The sequence below is a fragment of the Ranitomeya variabilis genome, chromosome 3 (genome assembly GCF_051348905.1).
Source record: "Ranitomeya variabilis isolate aRanVar5 chromosome 3, aRanVar5.hap1, whole genome shotgun sequence".
NCBI classification, from domain to species: Eukaryota; Metazoa; Chordata; class Amphibia; order Anura; family Dendrobatidae; genus Ranitomeya; species Ranitomeya variabilis.
In genome coordinates, this window is record NC_135234.1 from 3,416,038 (window position 1) to 3,441,049 (window position 25,012).

The 25,012-nt window shown below is 51.9% G+C and overlaps 1 protein-coding gene across 2 annotated transcripts in view; it reads left to right on the top strand.

Annotated features, from left to right (window-relative positions):
* CD80 (CD80 molecule) overlaps positions 1–25,012 on the top strand; it is a 145,769-nt gene that overhangs the window by 113,206 nt on the left and 7,551 nt on the right. For both annotated transcript variants that reach the window (XM_077293572.1, XM_077293571.1), the window contains exons 2-3: positions 4,431–4,539; positions 17,125–17,475. In XM_077293572.1, coding sequence (XP_077149687.1) covers positions 4,443–4,539; positions 17,125–17,475 — 448 coding nt within the window. In that variant the 5' untranslated portion in view covers positions 4,431–4,442. The remainder of the gene's footprint in view (positions 1–4,430; positions 4,540–17,124; positions 17,476–25,012) is intronic.

The following is a 25,012-nucleotide window of genomic DNA, read 5'->3' on the forward strand; positions in this document are numbered from 1 at the left end:
TTGCCCAGAGTTTTAGAATTAAGCACATAGTTATACAGCTTATTACTTCTACCCAAGTGCATGACCTTACATTTATCCCCATTAAAGCTCATTTGCCATTTATCAGCCCAAGCTTCTAGTTTACATAAATCATCCTGTAATATAAAATTGTCCTCCCCTGTATTGATTACCCTGCAGAGTTTAGTGTCATCTGCAAATATTGAAATGCTACTCTGAATGCCCCCTACAAGGTCATTAATAAATATGTTATAAAGAAGAGGGCCCAATACTGACCCCTGTGGTACCCCACTGCTAACCGCGACCCAGTCCGAGTGTGCTCCATTAATAACCACCCTTTGTTTCCTATTCCTGAGCCAGCTCTCAACCCACTTACACATATTTTCCCCTATCCCCATTATTCTCATTTTATGTATCAACCTTTTGTGTGGCACCGTATCAAAAGCTTTTGAAAAGTCCATATACACTACATCTACTGGGTTCCCTTGGTCCAGTCCGGAACTTACCTCCTCATAGAAGCTGATCAGATTAGTCTGACATGAACGGTCCCTAGTAAACCCGTGCTGATACTGGGTCATGAGGTTATTCCCATTATAGAGTCTGGAAATTGACGTGACGTCGGCGGAAATAAGCGGTGGCTGCAGCCTAGGGGTCACGTGACCCGGACTCAGCCGCCAGCATAGCGCCGCTCACAGGCAAAAACGGCAACGGAATTTATTTACACAATTCATCAGGGGCCCCGGGGGGGATACATTGGGGGGTTAAGTGAAAGTAGTGGACAACCCCTTTAACCCCAGATGACCAGAAAGGAAAAAAGGTCTTAAACTGAGGCAAACCAGACCTGCCACAAATCCAAAATTGGATCGTGACAATCCCACTTCTCAGTTCTGGTTTGAAACTTGCTGCTTTCTGGCACCCCCTTATGCTCAGGTCAGATTAGGTACTGATACAAAATGTAAAACCCTGACCCAAAACAAACCTTGGTTAAATACCATATAAAATGTAAATGCCACAGATTAGGTCACCTGTTGAGGTACTACACTACAGCCTACCGCTCTCACCTGCCTTGCTGTGGAGGTTGGCACCCTAAGAAACGATTTATTGGCGCCCCCACTCAACGCAGACTGTCCCTTTCTTCCCTACGGTATCCCTCTCGATGTAGGTGGGAAAACAATATAGTGAAGAACAGTGGTGAAAAAAAGGGGTTAAACAGATATATAGATACAAATAGTACCCAAAAAACCCTCAACAGGCACCCCCAAATAACAAAATGATGATACAACACATCACTAAACGATAGATAAATTATCGCCCCGACACGTTCATCAGTACCGCCGGATGCCATGGAGATGAATAGCATGTTGCTATTCATCTCCATGGCATCCGGCGGTACTGATGACCACACGATTCCCTCCTGATGAACCGTGCTAACGGGGAAACGCGTCGGGGCGATACCAGCACACGCTAAGTTATCCTCTATCGTCATTCAGTATGATATTCTGGTCTCCTGGGCTGGTCCCTTTTGGATTATGGTTTGCAACATTTCTTCGTCCATGATGGACATGGGACATATACGGCTATTGGGTGGAGTGAACATTCATGTTTGACAATTTATCTATCGTTTAGTGATGTGTTGTATCATCATTTTGTTATTTGGGGGTGCCTGTTGAGGTTTTTTTGGGTACTATTTGTATCTATATATCTGTTTAACCCCTTTTTTTCACCACTGTTCTTCACTATATTGTTTTCCCACCTACATCGAGAGGGATACCGTAGGGAAGAAAGGGACAGTCTGCGTTGAGTGGGGGCGCCAATAAATCGTTTCTTAGGGTGCCAACCTCCACAGCAAGGCAGGTGAGAGCGGTAGGCTGTAGTGTAGTACCTTAACAGGTGACCTAATCTGTGGCATTTACATTTTATATGGTATTTAACCAAGGTTTGTTTTGGGTCAGGGTTTTACATTTTGTATAATTAAAAGCTAAGTTTTAAAGGGATTATATGTGCACAACAAGTTTTTGATTAGTCCCTATTCTATTTATTTTTGATTTTTTCAGATTAGGTACTGCATCTAGGGTAATTAGTCGGCAGAAAGGCTGCCTTACTTTGTACTGGCTAAGGTGCACACTGTAGCAAGGACAATATAACTACTCCCACACAGGCAGGAACAATAATTATCGCTACAAAGATTCCCAATCACACAGAACAAAGTATGCTGCCACCAGCTCCGATTCTACAAGGGCTAACGGGTCCGGAGTCAACCCAAATCAGTAGCGTAATTCACTTTAGAGAAAGAAACAGCTCGCTTATAGAGCAGAGAGAGACAAGCTAGCAAATTATATATTTTACTCCATGAAAAGATAGGCAGTATTTACAAAGTATAAAAGATATTATAAAGAAGACAAAATCATGTGTACATTACAGATTACAAATAAAAAAAGGATTAACATTGAAAAGAGAACTTACAGGTCGTTATCTCAGGGCATCATCATGGCAGCCATGTGCTGGGGGGAAGGGTGAGCATATATCCAGATGCATAACACCCCTCTCTATAGCAGCTAGACCCCCCGGACAAAAGACACTGCAAACTGCTGTCCCACTAAGTTATCTCATAGCCCAAAACCCAGGCACTCCCCCTGTGGTGACATCACTTAGGGGCTGATGTTTCCCCCTTTACTTACAATATGAAAACTATTTTTATGCATATCTCGCTGTATGAACCTCGTATAATAAATACCACAGGATCACGAGGTGCACCACGTCGGGGCAATTCTTTTAAATGTAAATACAGATTAATTACATGACCTGCTTATGAAGAAATCCACTCTTTGCACTTGTTGTGCTTAGCTTCTAGCGGTTTCAGCGAGTGATAGCTCTATTGAGGGACATCTGGAATATGTAATTCGTATATTTGTAGCCTGGGCTGGTGCCCATATATATCACATTAATAGAACAAAGGAACTCAGGGCTTCTACACCAGTTTTAGCTGGTATTCGATGGGAGAGGGAATGAGTACTTTTAGGGAGATGTCTGCTATTTGCAGCTAAAAGCAATGCAAATTATTTTGGGAGGAAGAAATGAAGGGTTTAGGATTGACACACAAGCAGGCAGCGTGAGAAGAGGGGGGGTCGGGATGGCCTGCAGCATGTGTTGGCTCAGCTTTAAGGTACTTAGCAGAGCTCAGTGTGCATGATAATACACAATCAAATACCTCATGTTCCTGACAGGTGACCTATGATCACAGATGATTTCTGGGTTATTCCTTTCCCCATGTAGTGATTTGCATGACCAGATCCTGTCTGTATTTAATGCAGTGCAGCCTGAGGGCCCGAAGATCACGAGCCTCCAATACGGACTGTCGACCTTTTGCACATGGATTTCTTCAGAATTCCTGAATCCTCTGATGTTATTTTGTGATGTAGATGGAAGATATTCTGGCGGTGTATGTTTACACTGAGGAACATTTCTCTGACGTTATTCACAATTTTAGCCTCATGTTGTTCTCAGATCGGTGACCTCCGACTATTTTTGCTTCGGAGAGACTCTGCCTCTCTCACATGCTCTTCATACAGTCGTTGGACAAAGCTTAGCACTGACCATCTGGGGTGGAAGACGACTGTCCAGAAATTCCAGGACAGTCCGTATAAATAGGACACTTTCTCATCCAGTTTGTAAAAAAATTGAAGGCATCCATTTTTTTTGAGCCTGATGAAACTTCAACAGATCATTTTGACTGTAATCCTCATTTTAGAGTTTACACTGAATGCAGCCGATGTCTCATATTGGATATCTGGGCTGCAGCCGTGTATGATTTGTAATCATCTATTATGATTTAGCAATGAGTCTGTAAAAAATATTGTCTGTGTTTTTTTGATAAGCCGTTCAAAAAAAGTCAAGTGAGCAGCCCTGTCTTCGGGCTTTTTTCCATTTGTACAACCTTCTGCTTTTTGTAATCCCCATCCCGACTGTTGAGATGTCGCAGCCATCAACTTTTGAATGAGATCGTCTGCAGAGTAGAGATTTCCAGATCATAGCTTCTTGGACTTTCTGAGAATCTAGTTTAGGCTACGTTCACATTTGCGTTGTGCGCCGCAGCGTTGGCGCCGCAACGCACAACGCAAACAAAAACGCAGCAAAACGCATGCACAACGCTGCGTTTTGCGCCGCATGCGTCCTTTTTTTCATTGATTTTGGACGCAGCAAAAATGCAACTTGCTGCGTCCTCTGCGCCCGGACGCGGGCGCCGCAGTGACGCATGCGGCGCAAAACGCAAGTGCGACGCATGTCCATGCGCCCCCATGTTAAATATAGGGGCGCATGACGCATGCGGCGATGCTGCGGCGCCCGACGCTGCGGCGCAGACCGCAAATGTGAACGTAGCCTTACACTTGTATGAAATGATGGTGCGACCACCCGATGTAATCTGCCTCCTACAGCCCCAGCGGGACATGCCTGAGACCACGGCGGCCAGAGATGTGTGGCGGATCCAGGGAGCCTTGGTATTACTGGACATGAATGTGATTCTGTGCAGCCTCGTCACTGCAGGTAACATGTAACACTATGTGTAGTGCTCAATACGATGGGGTCTACATCCCCCATACAATACGTTTGTGTGTGGACAACACCCCCCAAACATCACATCTGTATGCGGACTACAGCCCCCCAAACATCACATCTGTATGCAGACTACAGCCCCCCAAACATCAGGTCTATGTGCGGACTACACCCCCCATACATCATGTCTGTGTGGATTACACCCCCCGTTCATCAGGTCTATGTGCGGACTACATCTCCCACACATCAGGTCTACGTGCAGATTACACCCCCCGTTCATCAGGTGTATGTGCGGACTACACCCCCCATACATCAGGTTTATGTGCGGACTACACCCTCCATACATCAGGTCTATGTGCGGACTACACCCCCCAAACATCAGGTCTATCTGCGGACTACACCCCCCCCCCATACATCAAGTTTGTGTGTGGATTACACCCCCCCGTTCATCAGGTCTATCTGCGGACTACACCCCCCCATACATCAAGTCTGTGTGTGGATTACACCCCCCCGTTCATCAGGTCTATGTGCAGACTACACCCCCCGTACATCAGGTCTATGTGCAGACTACACCCCCCCATACATCAAGTCTGTGTGTGGATTACAACCCCCCCCCCCCCGTTCATCAGGTCTATGTGCGGACTACACCCCCCGTTCATCAGGTCTATGTGCGGACTACACCCCCCATACATCATGTTTGTGTATGGATTACACCTCCCGTTCATCAGGTCTATGTGCGGACTACACCCCCCATACATCAGGTTTATGTGCGGACTACACCCCCCATACATCAGGTCTATGTGAGGACTACACCCCCCAAACATCAGGTCTATCTGCGGACTACACCCCCCCATACATCAAGTCTGTGTGTGGATTACACCCCCCCGTTCATCAGGTCTATGTGCGCACTACACCCCCAAACATCAGGTCTATGTGCAGACTACACCCCCCGTACATCAGGTCTATGTGCGGACTACACCCCCCAAACATCAGGTCTATGTGCAGACTACACCCCCCCCATACATCAAGTCTGTGTGTGGATTACACCCCTCCCCGTTCATCAGGTCTATGTGCGGACTACACCCCCACGTACATCAGGTCTATGTGCAGACTACAACCCCCTGTTCAACAGGTCTATGTGCGGACTACACCCCCACGTACATCAGGTCTATGTGCGGACTACACCCCTCGTACATCAGGTCTATGTGCGGACTACACCCCCACGTACATCAGGTCTATGTGCAGACTACAACCCCCTGTTCATCAGGTCTATGTGCGGACTACACCCCCACGTACATCAGGTCTATGTGCGGACTACAACCCCCTGTTCATCAGGTCTATGTGCGGACTACACCTCCCGTACATCAGGTCTATGTGCGGACTACACCTCCCGTACATCAGGTCTATGTGCGGACTACACCCCCACGTACATCAGGTCTATGTGCAGACTACACCCCCACGTACATCAGGTCTATGTGCGGACTACACCCCCCCATACATCGGGTCTATGTGCGGACTACACCTCCCGTACATCGGGTCTATGTGCAGACTACACCCCCCCATACATCAGGTCTATGTGCGGACTACACCTCCCGTACATCAGGTCTATGTGCGGACTACACCCCCCTGTTCATCAGGTCTATGTGCGGACTACACCTCCCGTACATCAGGTCTATGTGCGGACTACACCTCCCGTACATCAGGTCTATGTGCGGACTACACCTCCCGTACATCAGGTCTATGTGCGGACTACACCCCCACGTACACCAGGTCTATGTGCGGACTACACCCCCACGTACATCAGGTCTATGTGCGCACTACACCCCCCATACATCAGGTCTATGTGTGGACTACACCCTCCGTACATCAGGTCTATGTGCGGACTACACCTCCCGTACATCAGGTCTATGTGCGGACTACACCCCCCCATACATCAGGTCTATGTGTGCACTACACCCCCCCATACATCAGGTCTATGTGTGGACTACACCCTCCGTACATCAGGTCTATGTGCGGACTACACCTCCCGTACATCAGGTCTATGTGCGGACTACACCCCCACGTACATCAGGTCTATGTGCGGACTACACCCCTCGTACATCAGGTCTATGTGTGGACTACACCCTCCGTACATCAGGTCTATGTGCGGACTACACCTCCCGTACATCAGGTCTATGTGCGGACTACACCTCCCGTACATCAGGTCTATGTGCGGACTACACCCCCACGTACATCAGGTCTATGTGTGGACTACACCCTCCGTACATCAGGTCTATGTGCGGACTACACCTCCCGTACATCAGGTCTATGTGCGGACTACACCCCCCCATACATCAGGTCTATGTGTGCACTACACCCCCCCATACATCAGGTCTATGTGCGGACTACACCTCCCGTACATCAGGTCTATGTGCGGACTACACCTCCCGTACATCAGGTCTATGTGCGGACTACACCCCCACGTACATCAGGTCTATGTGCGGACTACACCCCCACGAACATCAGGTCTATGTGCGGACAAAATCCCCCTGTTTATCAGGTCTATGTGCAGACTACACCCCCCTGTTTATCAGGTCTATGTGCGGACTACACTCTCTCGTACATCAGGTCTATGTGCGGACTACAGCCCCCTGTTCATCAGGTCTATGTGCGGACAAAACCCCCCTGTTTATCAGGTCTATGTGCGGACTACACCCCCCTGTTTATCAGGTCTATGTGCGGACTACACTCTCTCGTACATCAGGACTATGTGCGGACTACACCCCCCTGTTCATCAGGTCTGTGTGCGGACTACACCCCCCTGTTCATCAGGTCTATGTGCGGACTACACCTCCCGTACATCAGGTCTATGTGCGGACTACACTCTCTCGTACATCAGGTCTATGTGCGGACTACACCTCCCGTACATCAGGTCTATGTGCGGACTACACTCTCTCGTACATCAGGTCTATGTGCGGACTACACCCTCAGTACATCAGGTCTATGTGCGGACTACACCCCCACGTACATCAGCTCTATGTGCGGACTACACCCTCAGTACATCAGGTCTATGTGCGGACTACACCCCCCCCATACATCAGGTCTATGTGCGGACTACACCCTCAGTACATCAGGTCTATGTGCGGACTACACCCCCCCCCATACATCAGGTCTATGTGCGGACTACACCCTCCATACATCAGGTCTATGTGCGGACTACACCCTCAGTATATCAGGTCTATGTGCGGACTACACCCCCCCATACATCAGGTCTATGTGCGGACTACACCCTCAGTACATCAGGTCTATGTGCGGACTACACCCCCCCATACATCAGGTCTATGTGCGGACTACACCCTCAGTACATCAGGTCTATGTGCGGACTACACCCCCCCATACATCAGGTCTATGTGCGGACTACACCCTGCATACATCAGGTCTATGTGCGGACTACACCCTCAGTACATCAGGTCTATGTGCGGACTACACCCTCAGTACATCAGGTCTATGTGCGGACTACACCCCCCCATACATCAGGTCTATGTGCGGACTACACCCTCAGTACATCAGGTCTATGTGCGGACTACACCCCCCCATACATCAGGTCTATGTGCGGACTACACCCTCAGTACATCAGGTCTAAGTGCGGACTACACCCCCCCATACATCAGGTCTATGTGCGGACTACACCCTCAGTACATCAGGTCTATGTGCGGACTACACCCCCCAAACATCAGGTCTATCTGCGGACTACACCCCCCCATACATCAGGTCTAAGTGCAGACTACACATCTCATGTCTGCGGTGTACCTTCTATGGACTACCTATGATGGAGGCTGCTGTGACCACATACAGTAGTGTAGTATTCGTCCAATATGACTAACCAGATGAATCCCTGGTTTTGGTATAAATTCTATCACCACGTCACACAATTTACCAGTGAGTGCAGTAGATAAGAAAACCACCAAACTCCACATTCACGATCTGCAGGTTTCTGAGTCTGTGTATTAGAATAATTGACAGGGGGGTGATCACAATAATATCAGTATGGAGGTCAGTCAGAGAGGTCCATCATTCTGTGAAGAGATGGGTGTGAATCCGATGGCCCTTATCAAAGGGAGAAGCCAGGACATGTTGTACATGTATTTCTCCTGGAAAGGCTGAGGAATATGGGGCGTGTCAGGCATTGGTCAGAAGAACAGCAGACTGTGATTAAACAGGTGATTGGAGAAGGCAAAACGTATACAGAAGTGCAGACAATGATCGGCTGTTCAGCTACAATGATCTCCAATGCTTTATAATGGAAACCAAACCAGAGAGACGAGGAAGAAAGTGAAAGACAACCATTCTAATGATGGAAGAATGGCCAGAATGGGAAAGACTCCACCAATGATCTGCTCCAGGATGATCACAGACAGTCTCACGTTACCAATGATCGGCTCCAGGATGATCACAGACAGTCTCACGTTACCAATGATCGGCTCCAGGATGGTCACAGTCTCACGTTACCAATGATCGGCTCCAGGATGATCACAGTCTCACGTTACCAATGATCGGCTGCAGGATGATCACACACAGTCTCACGTTACCAATGATCGGCTGCAGGATGATCACACACAGTCTCACGTTACCAATGATCGGCTCCAGGATGATCACAGACAGTCTCACGTTACCAATGATCGGCTCCAGGATGATCACAGTCTCACGTTACCAATGATCGGCTGCAGGATGATCACACACAGTCTCACGTTACCAATGATCGGCTGCAGGATGATCACACACAGTCTCACGTTACCAATGATCGGCTCCAGGATGATCACAGACAGTCTCACGTTACCAATGATCGGCTCCAGGATGGTCACAGTCTCACGTTACCAATGATCGGCTCCAGGATGGTCACAGACAGTCTCACGTTACCAATGATCGGCTCCAGGATGATCACAGACAGTCTCACGTTACCAATGATCGGCTCCAGGATGATCACAGTCTCACGTTACCAATGATCGGCTCCAGGATGGTCACAGTCTCACGTTACCAATGATCGGCTCCAGGATGATCACAGACAGTCTCACGTTACCAATGATCGGCTCCAGGATGATCACAGACAGTTTCACGTTACCAATGATCGGCTCCAGGATGATCACAGTCTCACGTTACTAATGATCGGCTCCAGGATGATCACAGACAGTCTCACGTTACCAGTGATCGGCTCCAGGATGATCACAGACAGTCTCACGTTACCAATGATCAGCTCCAGGATGATCACAGTCTCACGTTACCAATGATCGGCTCCAGGATGATCACAGACAGTCTCACGTTACCAATGATCAGCTCCAGGATGATCACAGTCTCATGTTACCAATGATAGGCTCCAGGACGATCACAGACAGTCTCACGTTACCAATGATCGGCTCCAGGATGATCACAGTCTCATGTTACCAATGATCGGCTCCAGGATGATCACAGTCTCACGTTACCATGATCGGCTCCAGGATGATCACAGACAGTCTCACGTTACCAATGATCGGCTCCAGGATGATCAGAGACAGTCTCACGTTACCAATGATCGGCTCCAGGATGATCACAGACAGTCTCATGTTGCCAATGATAAGCTCCAGGATGATCACAGACAGTCTCACGTTACCAATGATCGGGTCCAGGATGATCACAGATAATCTCACGTTACCAATGATCGGCTCCAGGATGATCACAGATAGTCTCATGTTACCAATGATTGGCTCCAGGATGATCACAGACAGTCTCACGTTACCTGTGAGTACTGACAGAAGACGCCTGTGTGACGCTAATCTCACCAAGAAGTCGCCGCAAAGTCCCACTGTTAATAAAGACATGTACTGAAGAGGATAGAATGTTCCAAAGAACACATCAACTGGCCTAAAGAGAAATGGAGAAACATTTTGTGGACTGATTAAAGTACATTCTTTTTTGGGTCCAAGGACCGCAGACTGTTCATCAGACGACCCCCAAACTCTGCAGCCACAGTACCCTCTGCAGACAGTGAAGCATGGTGGTGAAGCATCATGTTACGGGCATGGTTCTCTTACTATGGTGCTGGACCTCTTTACTGCACACCAGGGATCATGGACCAGACCATATATTACAATAGTTGAAGAGGTCATGTTGCCTTATGCTGAAGAGGACATGCCCTTGAAATGGGGGTTTCACCAAGACAATGACCCTAAACACACCAAAATCTTGGTTCCAGTCCAAGAAAATTGGTTATGGAGCGGCCGACCCAAACCTCAGACCTTCATACAATAGGACACTTGTGGGGGGACATCAAAAATGCCGTTTCTGAGAAAAAACAACAAATGTCAAAACATTGTGGGATGTAGTCCGAGCATCTTGGGCTGGAAAAGCAGGTGACCGGGCCAGAAGGTGGTGACTCCGGCAACATAGATGTGCGGCCGGTCTAAAAATAGAATTATTCTTACCGTTAATTCGGTTTCTAGGAGCCTTCCACGACAGCCACCAGGAGGTTGTCTCCATACCCTAATGGGGGACAGGAAGCACAAGAGGTTAAAAACCCCTCCCACCTCCCATTAACCAGTGACTTACAACTGAACCCATAGCACCGGTTACCTTTTAGGTTCTCAGAAAAAAATTATCCAAGAACATTGGGAGGGAATTAATGCTGTCGTGGAAGGCTCCTAGAAACCGAATTAACGGTAAGAATAATTCTATTTTCTCTAGTAGCCTTCCACGACAGCCACCAGGAGGAATGCCAACCAATTCTGTATTTAGGGAGGGACCACAGCCTGAAGAACCTTTCGGCCAAAGACAAGATCCCGGTTGGACCAGAAGTCCAATCTATAATGCTTAGTAAAAGTGTGCAAGGAAGACCATGTTGCTGCCCTGCAAATCTGCTCTGTTGAAGCACCAGCCCTTTCAGCCCAGGACACAGAGGTAGATCTGGTAGAATGGGCTTTTAGGCCCGCAGGAACAGCTATATTCTGAGTTAGGTATGCTTCAGCAATGGCCTTCTTTATCCAGTTGGCAATGGTACTCTTCGCTACCTTCTTGCCCTTGTTTCTGCCAGAAAGATGAACGAAGAGATTTTTGTCTATTCTGAACGATTTAGTATGTTCTAAATAGTACAACACTATACGACGTACGTCCAAAGTATGAAATCTGTGTTCTTCCGGATTTGAAGGATTGTGACAGAACGATGGGAGGACTATATCCTGTGATCGATGAAATTCTGACACTACCTTTGGAAGAAAACATGGATCTGGTCGGAACACGATGGAGTCATCTCTTATGGTAAGATAAGGCTCCCTAGTTGAAAGGGCCTGTATTTCCCCCACTCGTCTTGCAGTAGAAATTGCAACCAAGAAAGCCGTTTTGCAGGACAGAAGTTGCGAGGAACAGGATGATAATGGCTCAAATGGAGGAGCCATAAGGCCCTTTAGAACTATGTTTAAGTCCCATGATGGTACAAAAATTTGTTTTCTTGGGCAATGCCTTGATGCTGCGACCATAAACCTCTTTATCCAACGATGACCTGCAAGGTCTTGATCGAAGACAGAGCTCAAGGCTGACACCTGAACTTTCAAGGTACTTGGCTTCAGCCCCAACTCCAAAACTTTTTGTAAAAAATCTAATATCTGTGAGATATTAGGATGGAAAGGGTCAAGATTATGAGGATGACACCACGAGGAGAATCTATTCCAAATTTTGCCATATATGGCATTGGTGATAGGTTTTCTAGACTTCTGTAGGGTAGAGATTACTGACTCTGAAAGACCTTTAGCTCTTAGTACCTGGGCTTCAATAGCCAGGCTGCTAGATTGAACCTTTGTGGTTCCGGATGATAAAAGGGGCCTTGGCAGAGAAGATCTTCTGATGCTTGAAGAAAAACTGGACCATCCACCTTCAGTTCTTTTATGAGGTGGTACCAGCTTCTTTTCGGCCATGCCGGAGCTACTAGAATAGTCTGGACTTGATAGTCCCGGATCTTCCGGAGGGTCTTCGCAAGTAACGGTATTGGAGGGAACACGTATGCTAGATGAAACCTCCATGCATGAGCGAAGGCGTCTACTCCTCGAGACCTGTCTTTGGGGTTTAGGGAGAAGTAGTTCTCGACCTGTGCATTCTGACTTGACGCTAGAAGGTCTATATCGGGAAGTCCCCATCTGTCCGTCAACATTCTGAAAATGTCTGCCTTCAGGCTCCATTCTCCTGGATGCAAGTCGTGATGGCTTAGGAGATCCGCATGAACGTTCACTGACCCCCTGAGGTGTATTGCTGATAGTGAGAGATGTTTCTCTGCCCAGCAAAATATTCTGTTTGATATTGCTCTCAACTGGTTAAACTTCAGACTTCCCTGGTGTTTTAGATGCGCAACAGTCGTCATATTGTCCGAGTAAATTCTGACATGTTGACCTATAATGAGACTGCTGGCCGCCAGAAGGGCCCTCTCCACTGCCATCAATTCTCTGGAGTTGGAGGAACTGGAGCTTTCTCTCTGATTCCAGTGACCCTGGAATGGGATCTGCGAGACAACTGCTCCCCAACCTTTTTGACTGGCATCCGTTGTCACCGTGATCAGTGGATCTTGTACCCAGTCTACTCCTTTTAGCAGGTTTGATTGGATCGCCCACCAGGTTAACGAAACCTTTACCTTCCCAGGAGTGTACACTCTCCTGTTCAGAGAATTTGGATTCCCGTTCCAGTTCCCTAAGATGTGTGCCTGCAGTACTCTTGAGTGGCTCTGAGCCCACTGGACTGATTGTATACAGGCCATCATCGACCCCAGGAGAGACATTGCGGCCTGTAGAGTCGGAGAACGTTGTCTTTTGAAGTCTGAGACCTTGGAAATTAGATTTATTCGGTGTTCCTCTGGTAGGAAGGATTTCTGATTTTCTGAATCCAAGAGGACCCCGAGGAATTTCCTCACCTTTGATGGTGATAGCTGAGACTTTTTTAGATTTGGTATCCAACCCAAAAGCTGTAAGATGTTCAGAGTTTTGGAAATTCTCTGATTGAGAATTTCGGCGGAAGGACCAATTATTAGAAGGTCGTCCAAGTACGGCATAGCGATGTCTTGGCTCGTGATATGGGCTACCGTTTCCGCCATGACTCTGGAAAACACCCTTGGGGCTGAGGAGATCCCGAAGGGGAGAACATTGTATTGGAAATGTAAGATTTTTTGATTGAATTGGACCGCAAATCTTAGGTATTTCCTGTGACGAGGATGCATTGGAATATGGAAATAGGCATCCTTGAGGTCTATTGTTGCCATATATGAATGAGGAGTGATTAGAGGGATGGCTGTTTTTACTGACTCCATCTTGAACTTGCGGTAAGTTATATATTTGTTGAGAGCTTTCAGATTTATTATAATCCGAGATTGCCCGGAAGGCATTTTTATCATGAAGATACGGGAATAGTACCCTTTCCCTTGCTCGTTCACCGGGACCATGGAGATAGCTCTTGAGTCTAGCAAGTTCTGAATTCCAGCCATCATCAATTTTTGAGTCTCCCGAGATGACGGGGAGGTGACTCTTACGATCCTGGGGGGAGGTGCATCGAACTCTATCAGAAGCCCCTGTTGTATAACACTGACCACCCAGGGGCTGTTGGAGATATTCTGCCAACTGTGAACGAAGTTGGAAAGCCTCCCCCCCACCGGATCGGAGTCATTGTTTTTCTTGTTGAGTTTGCTGGGGAATAAGGATGTTTTTAGGCTTCCCTTAGCATAACTCCACCTCCCGGTTTTTCCTTTCCCTTTACCCTGGGAGGGCTGGGACTGGGAGGCTCGAAAAAAACGCTTCCTGGGAGGCCTCTGTTCAGGAAGAGTTTTCTTTCTGTCTGTGGCTTTCTCTAAGATGTCATCTAACGAGGGCCCAAACACATAGTCACCCTTAAAAGGAATGGAACATAGTTTTATTTTGGAAGTGACGTCTCCGCTCCACATTTTTAACCAGAGAGCTCTTCTGGCTGAATTTGTCTGGACCAAGGATCTGGCTGCCACCCAGATAGATTCCAGTGAGGCGTCTGCGAGGAACCAAGTTGCTCTATGCAGCATAGGCAGGGAGTCCAGAACTTCCTCTCTCGGAGTACCCTGAGAGATGTGGTTTTCTAGCTCTTCTATCCAGTGGAAGAGAGAGCGGGCCACGCAGGTGGATGCAATATTGAATCTTAGGGCTGAGGTAGATGTTTCCCAGGATTTTTTGAGAAGGCTCTCAATCTTCCTATCTAAGGCTACGTTCACATTTGCGGTCGGCGCCGCAGCGTCGGGCGCCGCAGCGTCGCCGCATGCGTCATGCGCCCCTATATTTAACATGGGGGCGCATGGACATGCGTCGCACTTGCGTTTTGCGCCGCATGCGTCCCTGCGGCGCCCGCGTCCGGGCGCAGAGGACGCAGCAAGTTGCATTTTTGCTGCGTCCAAAATCAATGAAAAAAAGGACGCATGCGGCGCAAAACGCAGCGTTGTGCATGCGTTTTGCTGCGTTTTTGTTTGCGTTGTGCGTTGCGGCGCCAACGCTGCGGCGCACAACGCAAATGTGAACGTAGCCTAAGGGGTCTTTCAACTGGGAGGAATCCTCAAACGGCAGAGCCGTTTTTTTAGCCACTCTAGCCACCTGAACATCTATTTTTGGGATGTTCCATTTTATTGTGTCCTCATCAAGAGGAAACCGATGTTTGAAGTCTGGAGGAGTTGTTAGACGCTTCTCAGGCAATTCTCATTCATTATTAATCATATCTATTATGCTTTTATGGACGGGAAACCCAGGATGTTTTTCAGTAGGTATACCGAAAAGTTCGTCTTGTATAGACTGAGGAACTGATTCCTCTTTTAGCCCCATCGTGTTCCTCACTGCAGACACCAATTCCTCAATGTATTCAGAGGAAAAAAGATATTTCCTAATTTCCGCAGATTTATGAGGTAACACATCCTCCCATTTGACAGAAGAAGACGTATAAGATCCCTCAGACTCTGACTCAGAATACTCCTGGATTTTTCTCTTTCTGGGGAGAGATGGACCAGGTGAGGATGGTGGTGGCGGTGGAGGTGGGGCGAGCGTGGCCAGAGAGGTTTGAACCTCCTGCCTAACCAGGGAGCGGATTTCCTCAATCAATGAAGGGTGTTCCGCCCGGACAATTTTATCTGTACAAGGTTGGCACAACTTTTTCTCCCAATCTAGTGGCATTTTCACATTACAGGTAGCACATTTGCGTTTGGTAATGTTTTTAGGGCCAGACTTGACTCCCTGCAAAGAGAGAGGAAGCGTGTAAGAAGGTGTATATAAAACTACCTTTAAATGGGACCCATCTCTGCCACACTTACTAGGGCTTGAGGAGCGCTGGGCTCTGCAGCTGCAGGGCAAGACGAATCCATGCTTACAGCAGCTTACCTGAGACGTCTTCGCAGCTTATATAGAAAATAAGCCTGCACCAGCGCGAGGCAATTCGCCGCCCCTCCCCCTCCGTAGTCCCAGGCAGGCATGCGAGGATGCAGCGTGCCTCGCACGCCGTTCGGTGATCCATTGCGCTGGTCTGTGTCGCTCCTGTACAGGAGCGCCGACCCGTAAGTGGAGGATCACCTGACTTCCGGGTCGCCGAACAGCGTGCGTCAGGAGGGGGAGACGCCGGAGAGCTCAGGGAGGCCTCCGGGATGGGCTCACCGGCCAGCTTTGTCCCCGCAAGAGGACGCAGGAGGACCGGGAACGCGGTCCCAGAATCCGGAGGAGACGGGAGGCACAGCGCAGGAGGAAGCCCCGAGGGACCCGACCATTAGTGCCCGGCAGAAGAAATGAAACACAGGTACACTGCTAGAGCCGCTGCTGCAGCGCACCAGTAACCTCTCCATGCCCCATGGGGGACAGGAAAGACACTGGTTAATGGGAGGTGGGAGGGGTTTTTAACCTCTTGTGCTTCCTGTCCCCCATTAGGGTATGGAGACAACCTCCTGGTGGCTGTCGTGGAAGGCTACTAGAGAAAACTGTGGGTAACAGCGAAATATCAGGTCAGTTCACAGGAATGATAAATCCTCATAAAGAATAGTAGTAAAGACAAATGCAGACACTGCTGATTATTAGAACGGACAATGCTCATTGTTTGTTATTTTCTGTAAAGTAGTTATGAATTATCTACATAACAGCGAGCAATGTTCCCGCTGCTGGAAATAACTAGGAGAAAGATTCTGTGATCACTCATGTTTGTGATCACACGACTTTTATTTTGAACACTATTGTATGTTTATAGAACATGGAACAGGAAACAGTAGAGAAAAAAATCACAATCGCCGTCCTTTAGAATGTTTCTTCGTTGTTTGTAGGGGTGAATGGTGAGCTTGCAGGATGACAGATGGTTCCCACCAACAGGAGTTTCAACAGGTCCAACAGGTAATAGTCAAGCACCTGTGGACGCTTCGTCTGTCACCCTGCAAGCACACCATTCACCCTGTAAGCAAAGAAGAAGCGTTTTAAAGGACAGCGAGAGCGGTTTTTCCTGCTATGCAGTTTTCTACGAAGCCGTGTTTCTGCAGGGTCTGGTTCTCGTGGATGGTGCCAGCCCACATCATTGCTGCATATGTTTATAGTAATGGTCGCTCGTCTGTTCCCGCAGGTGCTGTGCAGCCTCGTCCGGTACAAGCACAGGTAGGGCACAATGTGAGCCTGCAATGTGTGGACCCGGTCCCCAACATTACCCAGTGGGGAACACTCCGGCTTTTCCTGCAGAGACCTTCACCTTCCTCCAATCCAAAAGTGGTATTCTCTTTCTCAAATGGCAAGGAGCAGCCCGATCACCAGGACAGGGAGTACAAGAACCGCTGCCATCTCCTTAAAGACAACCTCACGCTGTCCCTCTCACACATCAGTCTCCATGATGAGGGAGAGTATGACTGCAATGTCTTCCTGAAAAAATCTTGGGGATATGATCTGGAGTACAAGGGGCGACTAGTTCTGTCCATATCGGGTAAGACGGGGAAGAAGGCGATTGATACTCTTTGCCCCAGTGGAGGAAGATAGAGAACACAAAAAATGGAGAACTGTGGGAGATGTGATAAACTGCAGGGCTAAGCATGGAGGGAGAGGCGGGGAGATGAAAGATGAGAGTGACGGGGAGATGAAAGACGAGAGTGACGGGGAGATGAAAGACGGGAGTGACGGGGAGATGGAAGACGGGAGTGACGGGGAGATGGAAGACGGGAGTGACGGGGAGATGGAAGACGGGAGTGGCGGGGAGATGGAAGACGGGAGTGGCGGGGAGATGGAAGGGAGAGGCGGGGAGATGGAAGGGAGAGGCGGGGAGATGGAAGATGAGAGTGGCGGGGAGATGGAAGATGAGAGTGGCGGGGAGATGGAAGATGAGAGTGGCGGGGAGATGGAAGATGAGAGTGGCGGGGAGATGGAAGATGAGAGTGGCGGGGAGATGGAAGATGAGAGTGGCGGGGAGATGGAAGATGAGAGTGGCGGGGAGATGGAAGATGAGAGTGGCGGGGAGATGGAAGATGAGAGTGGCGGGGAGATGGAAGATGAGAGTGGCGGGGAGATGGAAGATGAGAGTGGCGGGGAGATGGAAGATGAGAGTGGCGGGGAGATGGAAGATGAGAGTGGCGGGGAGATGGAAGATGAGAGTGGCGGGGAGATGGAAGATGAGAGTGGCGGGGAGATGGAAGATGAGAGTGGCGGGGAGATGGAAGATGAGAGTGGCGGGGAGATGGAAGATGGGAGTGGCGGGGAGATGGAAGGGAGAGGCGGGGAGATGGAAGATGGGAGTGGCGGGGAGATGGAAGGGAGAGGCGGGGAGATGGAAGGGAGAGGCGGGGAGATGGAAGGGAGAGGCGGGGAGATGGAAGGGAGAGGCGGGGAGATGGAAGGGAGAGGCGGGGAGATGGAAGGGAGAGGCGGGGAGATGAAAGGGAGAGGCGGGGAGATGGAAGATGAGAGTGGCGGGGAGATGGAAGATGAGAGTGGCGGGGAGATGGAAGATGAGAGTGGCGGGGAGATGGAAGATGAGAGTGGCGGGGAGATGGAAGATGGGAGTGGCGGGGAGATGGAAGGGAGAGGCGGGGAGATGGAAGATGGGAGTGGCGGGGAGATGGAAGGGAGAGGCGGGGAGATGGAAGGGAGAGGCGGGGAGATGGAAGGGAGAGGCGGGGAGATGGAAGGGAGAGGCGGGGAGATGGAAGGGAGAGGCGGGGAGATGAAAGGGAGAGGCGGGGAGATGGAAGATGAGAGTGGCGGGGAGATGGAAGATGAGAGTGGCGGGGAGATGGAAGATGAGAGTGGCGGGGAGATGGAAGATGAGAGTGGCGGGGAGATGGAAGATGAGAGTGGCGGGGAGATGGAAGATGAGAGTGGCGGGGAGATGGAAGATGAGAGTGGCGGGGAGATGGAAGATGAGAGTGGCGGGGAGATGGAAGATGAGAGTGGCGGGGAGATGGAAGGGAGAGGCGGGGAGATGGAAGGGAGAGGCGGGGAGATGGAAGGGAGAGGCGGGGAGATGGAAGGGAGAGGCGGGGAGATGGAAGGGAGAGGCGGGGAGATGGAAGGGAGAGGCGGGGAGATGGAAGGGAGAGGCGGGGAGATGGAAGGGAGAGGCGGGGAGATGGAAGATGGGAGTGGCGGGGAGATGGAAGATGAGAGTGGCGGGGAGATGGAAGGGAGAGGCGGGGAGATGGAAGGGAGTGGCGGGGAGATGGAAGATGAGAGTGGCGGGGAGATGGAAGGGAGAGGCGGGGAGATGGAAGGGAGAGGCGGGGAGATGGAAGGGAGAGGCGGGGAGATGGAAGGGAGAGGCGGGGAGATGGAAGGGAGAGGCGGGGAGATGGAAGGGAGAGGCGGGGAGATGGAAGGGAGAGGCGGGGAGATGGAAGGGAGAGGCGGGGAGATGGAAGGGAGAGGCGGGGAGATGGAAGGGAGAGGCGGGGAGATGGAAGGGAGAGGCGGGGAGATGGAAGGGAGAGGCGGGGAGATGGAAGGGAGAGGCGGGGAGATGGAAGGGAGAGGCGGGGAGATGGAAGGGAGAGGCGGGGAGATGGAAGGGAGAGGCGGGGAGATGGAAGGGAGAGGCGGGGAGATGGAAGATGAGAGTGGCGGGGAGATGGAAGATGAGAGTGGCGGGGAGATGGAAGGGAGAGGCGGGGAGATGGAAGATGAGAGTGGCGGGGAGATGGAAGATGAGAGTGGCGGGGAGATGGAAGGGAGAGGCGGGGAGATGGAAGGGAGAGGCGGGGAGATGGAAGGGAGAGGCGGGGAGATGGAAGGGAGAGGCGGGGAGATGGAAGGGAGAGGCGGGGAGATGGAAGGGAGAGGCGGGGAGATGGAAGGGAGAGGCGGGGAGATGGAAGGGAGAGGCGGGGAGATGGAAGGGAGAGGCGGGGAGATGGAAGATGAGAGTGGCGGGGAGATGGAAGATGAGAGTGGCGGGGAGATGGAAGATGAGAGTGGCGGGGAGATGGAAGGGAGAGGCGGGGAGATGGAAGGGAGTGGCGGGGAGATGGAAGATGAGAGTGGCGGGGAGATGGAAGATGAGAGTGGCGGGGAGATGGAAGATGAGAGTGGCGGGGAGATGGAAGATGAGAGTGGCGGGGAGATGGAAGATGAGAGTGGCGGGGAGATGGAAGATGAGAGTGGCGGGGAGATGGAAGATGAGAGTGGCGGGGAGATGGAAGATGAGAGTGGCGGGGAGATGGAAGATGAGAGTGGCGGGGAGATGGAAGGGAGAGTGGCGGGGAGATGGAAGATGAGAGTGGCGGGGAGATGGAAGGGAGAGGCGGGGAGATGGAAGGGAGTGGCGGGGAGATGGAAGATGAGAGTGGCGGGGAGATGGAAGATGAGAGTGGCGGGGAGATGGAAGATGAGAGTGGCGGGGAGATGGAAGATGAGAGTGGCGGGGAGATGGAAGATGAGAGTGGCGGGGAGATGGAAGATGAGAGTGGCGGGGAGATGGAAGATGAGAGTGGCGGGGAGATGGAAGGGAGAGTGGCGGGGAGATGGAAGGGAGAGTGGCGGGGAGATGGAAGATGAGAGTGGCGGGGAGATGGAAGATGAGAGTGGCGGGGAGATGGAAGATGAGAGTGGCGGGGAGATGGAAGGGAGAGTGGCGGGGAGATGGAAGATGAGAGTGGCGGGGAGATGGAAGGGAGAGTGGCGGGGAGATGGAAGGGAGAGTGGCGGGGAGATGGAAGATGAGAGTGGCGGGGAGATGGAAGATGAGAGTGGCGGGGAGATGGAAGATGAGAGTGGCGGGGAGATGGAAGGGAGAGTGGCGGGGAGATGGAAGATGAGAGTGGCGGGGAGATGGAAGATGAGAGTGGCGGGGAGATGGAAGATGAGAGTGGCGGGGAGATGGAAGATGAGAGTGGCGGGGAGATGGAAGGGAGAGTGGCGGGGAGATGGAAGGGAGAGTGGCGGGGAGATGGAAGATGGGAGTGGCGGGGAGATGGAAGATGAGAGTGGCGGGGAGATGGAAGATGAGAGTGGCGGGGAGATGGAAGGGAGAGTGGCGGGGAGATGGAAGATGAGAGTGGCGGGGAGATGGAAGATGAGAGTGGCGGGGAGATGGAAGGGAGAGTGGCGGGGAGATGGAAGATGAGAGTGGCGGGGAGATGGAAGATGAGAGTGGCGGGGAGATGGAAGATGAGAGTGGCGGGGAGATGGAAGATGAGAGTGGCGGGGAGATGGAAGATGAGAGTGGCGGGGAGATGGAAGATGAGAGTGGCGGGGAGATGGAAGATGAGAGTGGCGGGGAGATGGAAGATGAGAGTGGCGGGGAGATGGAAGATGAGAGTGGCGGGGAGATGGAAGATGAGAGTGGCGGGGAGATGGAAGATGAGAGTGGCGGGGAGATGGAAGATGAGAGTGGCGGGGAGATGGAAGATGAGAGTGGCGGGGAGATGGAAGATGAGAGAGGCGGGGAGATGGAAGAAGGGAGAGGCGGGGAGATGGAAGATGAGAGTGGCGGGGAGATGGAAGATGAGAGAGGCGGGGAGATGGAAGGGAGAGGCGGGGAGATGGAAGATGAGAGTGGCGGGAAGATGGAAGATGAGAGTGGCGGGGAGATGGAAGGGAGAGGCGGGGAGATGGAAGATGAGAGTGGCGGGGAGATGGAAGATGAGAGTGGCGGGGAGATGGAAGATGAGAGTGGCGGGGAGATGGAAGATGAGAGTGGCGGGGAGATGAAAGATGAGAGTGGCGGGGAGATGGAAGATGAGAGTGGCGGGGAGATGGAAGAAGGGAGAGGCGGGGAGATGGAAGATGAGAGTGGCGGGGAGATGGAAGATGAGAGTGGCGGGGAGATGGAAGATGAGAGTGGCGGGGAGATGGAAGGGAGAGGCGAGGAGATGGAAGATGAGAGTGGCGGGGAGATGGAAGGGAGTGGCGGGGAGATGGAAGAAGGGAGAGGCGGGGAGATGGAAGATGAGAGTGGCGGGGAGATGGAAGATGAGAGTGGCGGGGAGATGGAAGATGAGAGTGGCGGGGAGATGGAAGATGAGAGTGACGGGGAGATGGAAGATGAGAGTGGCGGGGAGATGGAAGATGAGAGTGGTGGGGAGATGGAAGATGAGAGAGGCGGGGAGATGAAGAAGGGAGAGGCGGGGAGATGAAGAAGGGAGAGGCGGGGAGATGAAGAAGGGAGAGGCGGGGAGATGGAATTTGAGAGAGGCGGGAGATGGAAGATGAGAGTGGCGGGGAGATGGAAGAAGGGAGAGGCGGGGAGATGGAAGATGAGAGTGGCGGGGAGATGAAAGATGAGAGAGGCGGGGAGATGAAGAAGGGAGAGGCGGGGAGATGAAGAAGGGAGAGGCGGGGAGATGGAAGATGAGAGTGGCGGGGAGATGAAAGATGAGAGTGGCGGGGAGATGGAAGATGAGAGTGGCGGGGAGATGGAAGATGAGAGTGGCGGGGAGATGGAAGATGAGAGTGGCGGGGAGATGGAAGAAGGGAGAGGCGGGGAGATGGAAGATGAGAGTGGCGGGGAGATGGAAGATGAGAGAGGTGGGGAGATGGAAGGGAGAGGCGGGGAGATGGAAGAAGGGAGAGATGGAAGAAGGGAGAGGCGGGGAGATGGAAGACGAGAGAGGCGGGGAGATGGAAGAAGGGAGAGGCGGGGAGATGGAAGAAGGGAGAGGCGGGGAGATGGAAGAAGGGAGAGGCGGGGAGATGGAAGATGAGAGTGGCGGGGAGATGGAAGATGAGAGTGGCGGGGAGATGGAAGGGAGAGGCGAGGAGATGGAAGATGAGAGTGGCGGGGAGATGGAAGGGAGAGGCGAGGAGATGGAAGAAGGGAGAGGCGGGGAGATGGAAGATGAGAGTGGCGGGGAGATGGAAGATGAGAGTGGCGGGGAGATGGAAGGGAGAGGCGGGGAGATGGAAGGGAGTGGCGGGGAGATGGAAGGGAGAGGCGGGGAGATGGAAGATGAGAGTGGCGGGGAGATGGAAGATGAGAGTGGCGGGGAGATGGAAGGGAGAGGCGGGGAGATGGAAGGGAGAGGCGGGGAGATGGAAGGGAGAGGCGGGGAGATGGAAGATGAGAGTGGCGGGGAGATGGAAGATGAGAGTGGCGGGGAGATGGAAGATGAGAGTGGCGGGGAGATGGAAGATGAGAGTGGCGGGGAGATGGAAGATGAGAGTGGCGGGGAGATGGAAGATGAGAGTGGCGGGGAGATGGAAGATGAGAGTGGCGGGGAGATGGAAGATGAGAGTGGCGGGGAGATGGAAGATGAGAGTGGCGGGGAGATGGAAGATGACAGAGGCGGGGAGATGGAAGATGAGAGTGGCGGGGAGATGGAAGAAGGGAGAGGCGGGGAGATGGAAGATGAGAGTGGCGGGGAGATGGAAGATGAGAGTGGCGGGGAGATGGAAGATGAGAGTGGCGGGGAGATGGAAGATGAGAGTGGCGGGGAGATGGAAGATGAGAGTGGCGGGGAGATGGAAGATGAGAGTGGCGGGGAGATGGAAGATGAGAGAGGCGGGGAGATGAAGAAGGGAGAGGCGGGGAGATGAAGAAGGGAGAGGCGGGGAGATGAAGAAGGGAGAGGCGGGGAGATGGAATTTGAGAGAGGCGGGAGATGGAAGATGAGAGTGGCGGGGAGATGGAAGAAGGGAGAGGCGGGGAGATGGAAGATGAGAGTGGCGGGGAGATGAAAGATGAGAGAGGCGGGGAGATGAAGAAGGGAGAGGCGGGGAGATGAAGAAGGGAGAGGCGGGGAGATGGAAGATGAGAGTGGCGGGGAGATGAAAGATGAGAGTGGCGGGGAGATGGAAGATGAGAGTGGCGGGGAGATGGAAGATGAGAGTGGCGGGGAGATGGAAGATGAGAGTGGCGGGGAGATGGAAGAAGGGAGAGGCGGGGAGATGGAAGATGAGAGTGGCGGGGAGATGGAAGATGAGAGAGGTGGGGAGATGGAAGGGAGAGGCGGGGAGATGGAAGAAGGGAGAGATGGAAGAAGGGAGAGGCGGGGAGATGGAAGACGAGAGAGGCGGGGAGATGGAAGAAGGGAGAGGCGGGGAGATGGAAGAAGGGAGAGGCGGGGAGATGGAAGAAGGGAGAGGCGGGGAGATGGAAGATGAGAGAGGCGGGGAGATGGAAGATGAGAGTGGCGGGGAGATGGAAGAAGGGAGAGGCGGGGAGATGGAAGATGAGAGTGGCGGGGAGATGGAAGATGAGAGTGGCGGGGAGATGGAAATGGGAGAGGCGGGGAGATGGAAGATGAGAGTGGCGGGGAGATGGAAGATGAGAGAGGCGGGGAGATGAAGAAGGGAGAGGCGGGGAGATGAAGAAGGGAGAGGCGGGGAGATGAAGGAGGGAGAGGCGGGGAGATGAAGAAGGGAGAGACGGGGAGATGAAGGGAGAGGCGGGGAGATGAAGGAGGGAGAGGCGGGGAGATGGAAGATGAGAGAGGCGGGGAGATGGAAGATGAGAGTGGCGGGGAGATGGAAGAAGGGAGAGGCGGGGAGATGGAAGATGAGAGTGGCGGGGAGATGGAAGATGAGAGTGGCGGGGAGATGGAAGATGAGAGTGGCGGGGAGATGGAAGATGAGAGTGGCGGGGAGATGGAAGATGAGAGTGGCGGGGAGATGGAAGATGAGAGAGGCGGGGAGATGAAGAAGGGAGAGGCGGGGAGATGAAGAAGGGAGAGGCGGGGAGATGAAGAAGGGAGAGGCGGGGAGATGGAATTTGAGAGAGGCGGGAGATGGAAGATGAGAGTGGCGGGGAGATGGAAGAAGGGAGAGGCGGGGAGATGGAAGATGAGAGTGGCGGGGAGATGAAAGATGAGAGAGGCGGGGAGATGAAGAAGGGAGAGGCGGGGAGATGAAGAAGGGAGAGGCGGGGAGATGAAGAAGGGAGAGGCGGGGAGATGGAAGATGAGAGAGGCGGGGAGATGGAAGAAGGGAGAGGCGGGGAGATGAAGAAGGGAGAGGCAGGGAGATGGAAGATGAGAGTGGCGGGGAGATGGAAGATGAGACTGACGGGGAGATGGAAGATGAGAGTGGCGGGGAGATGG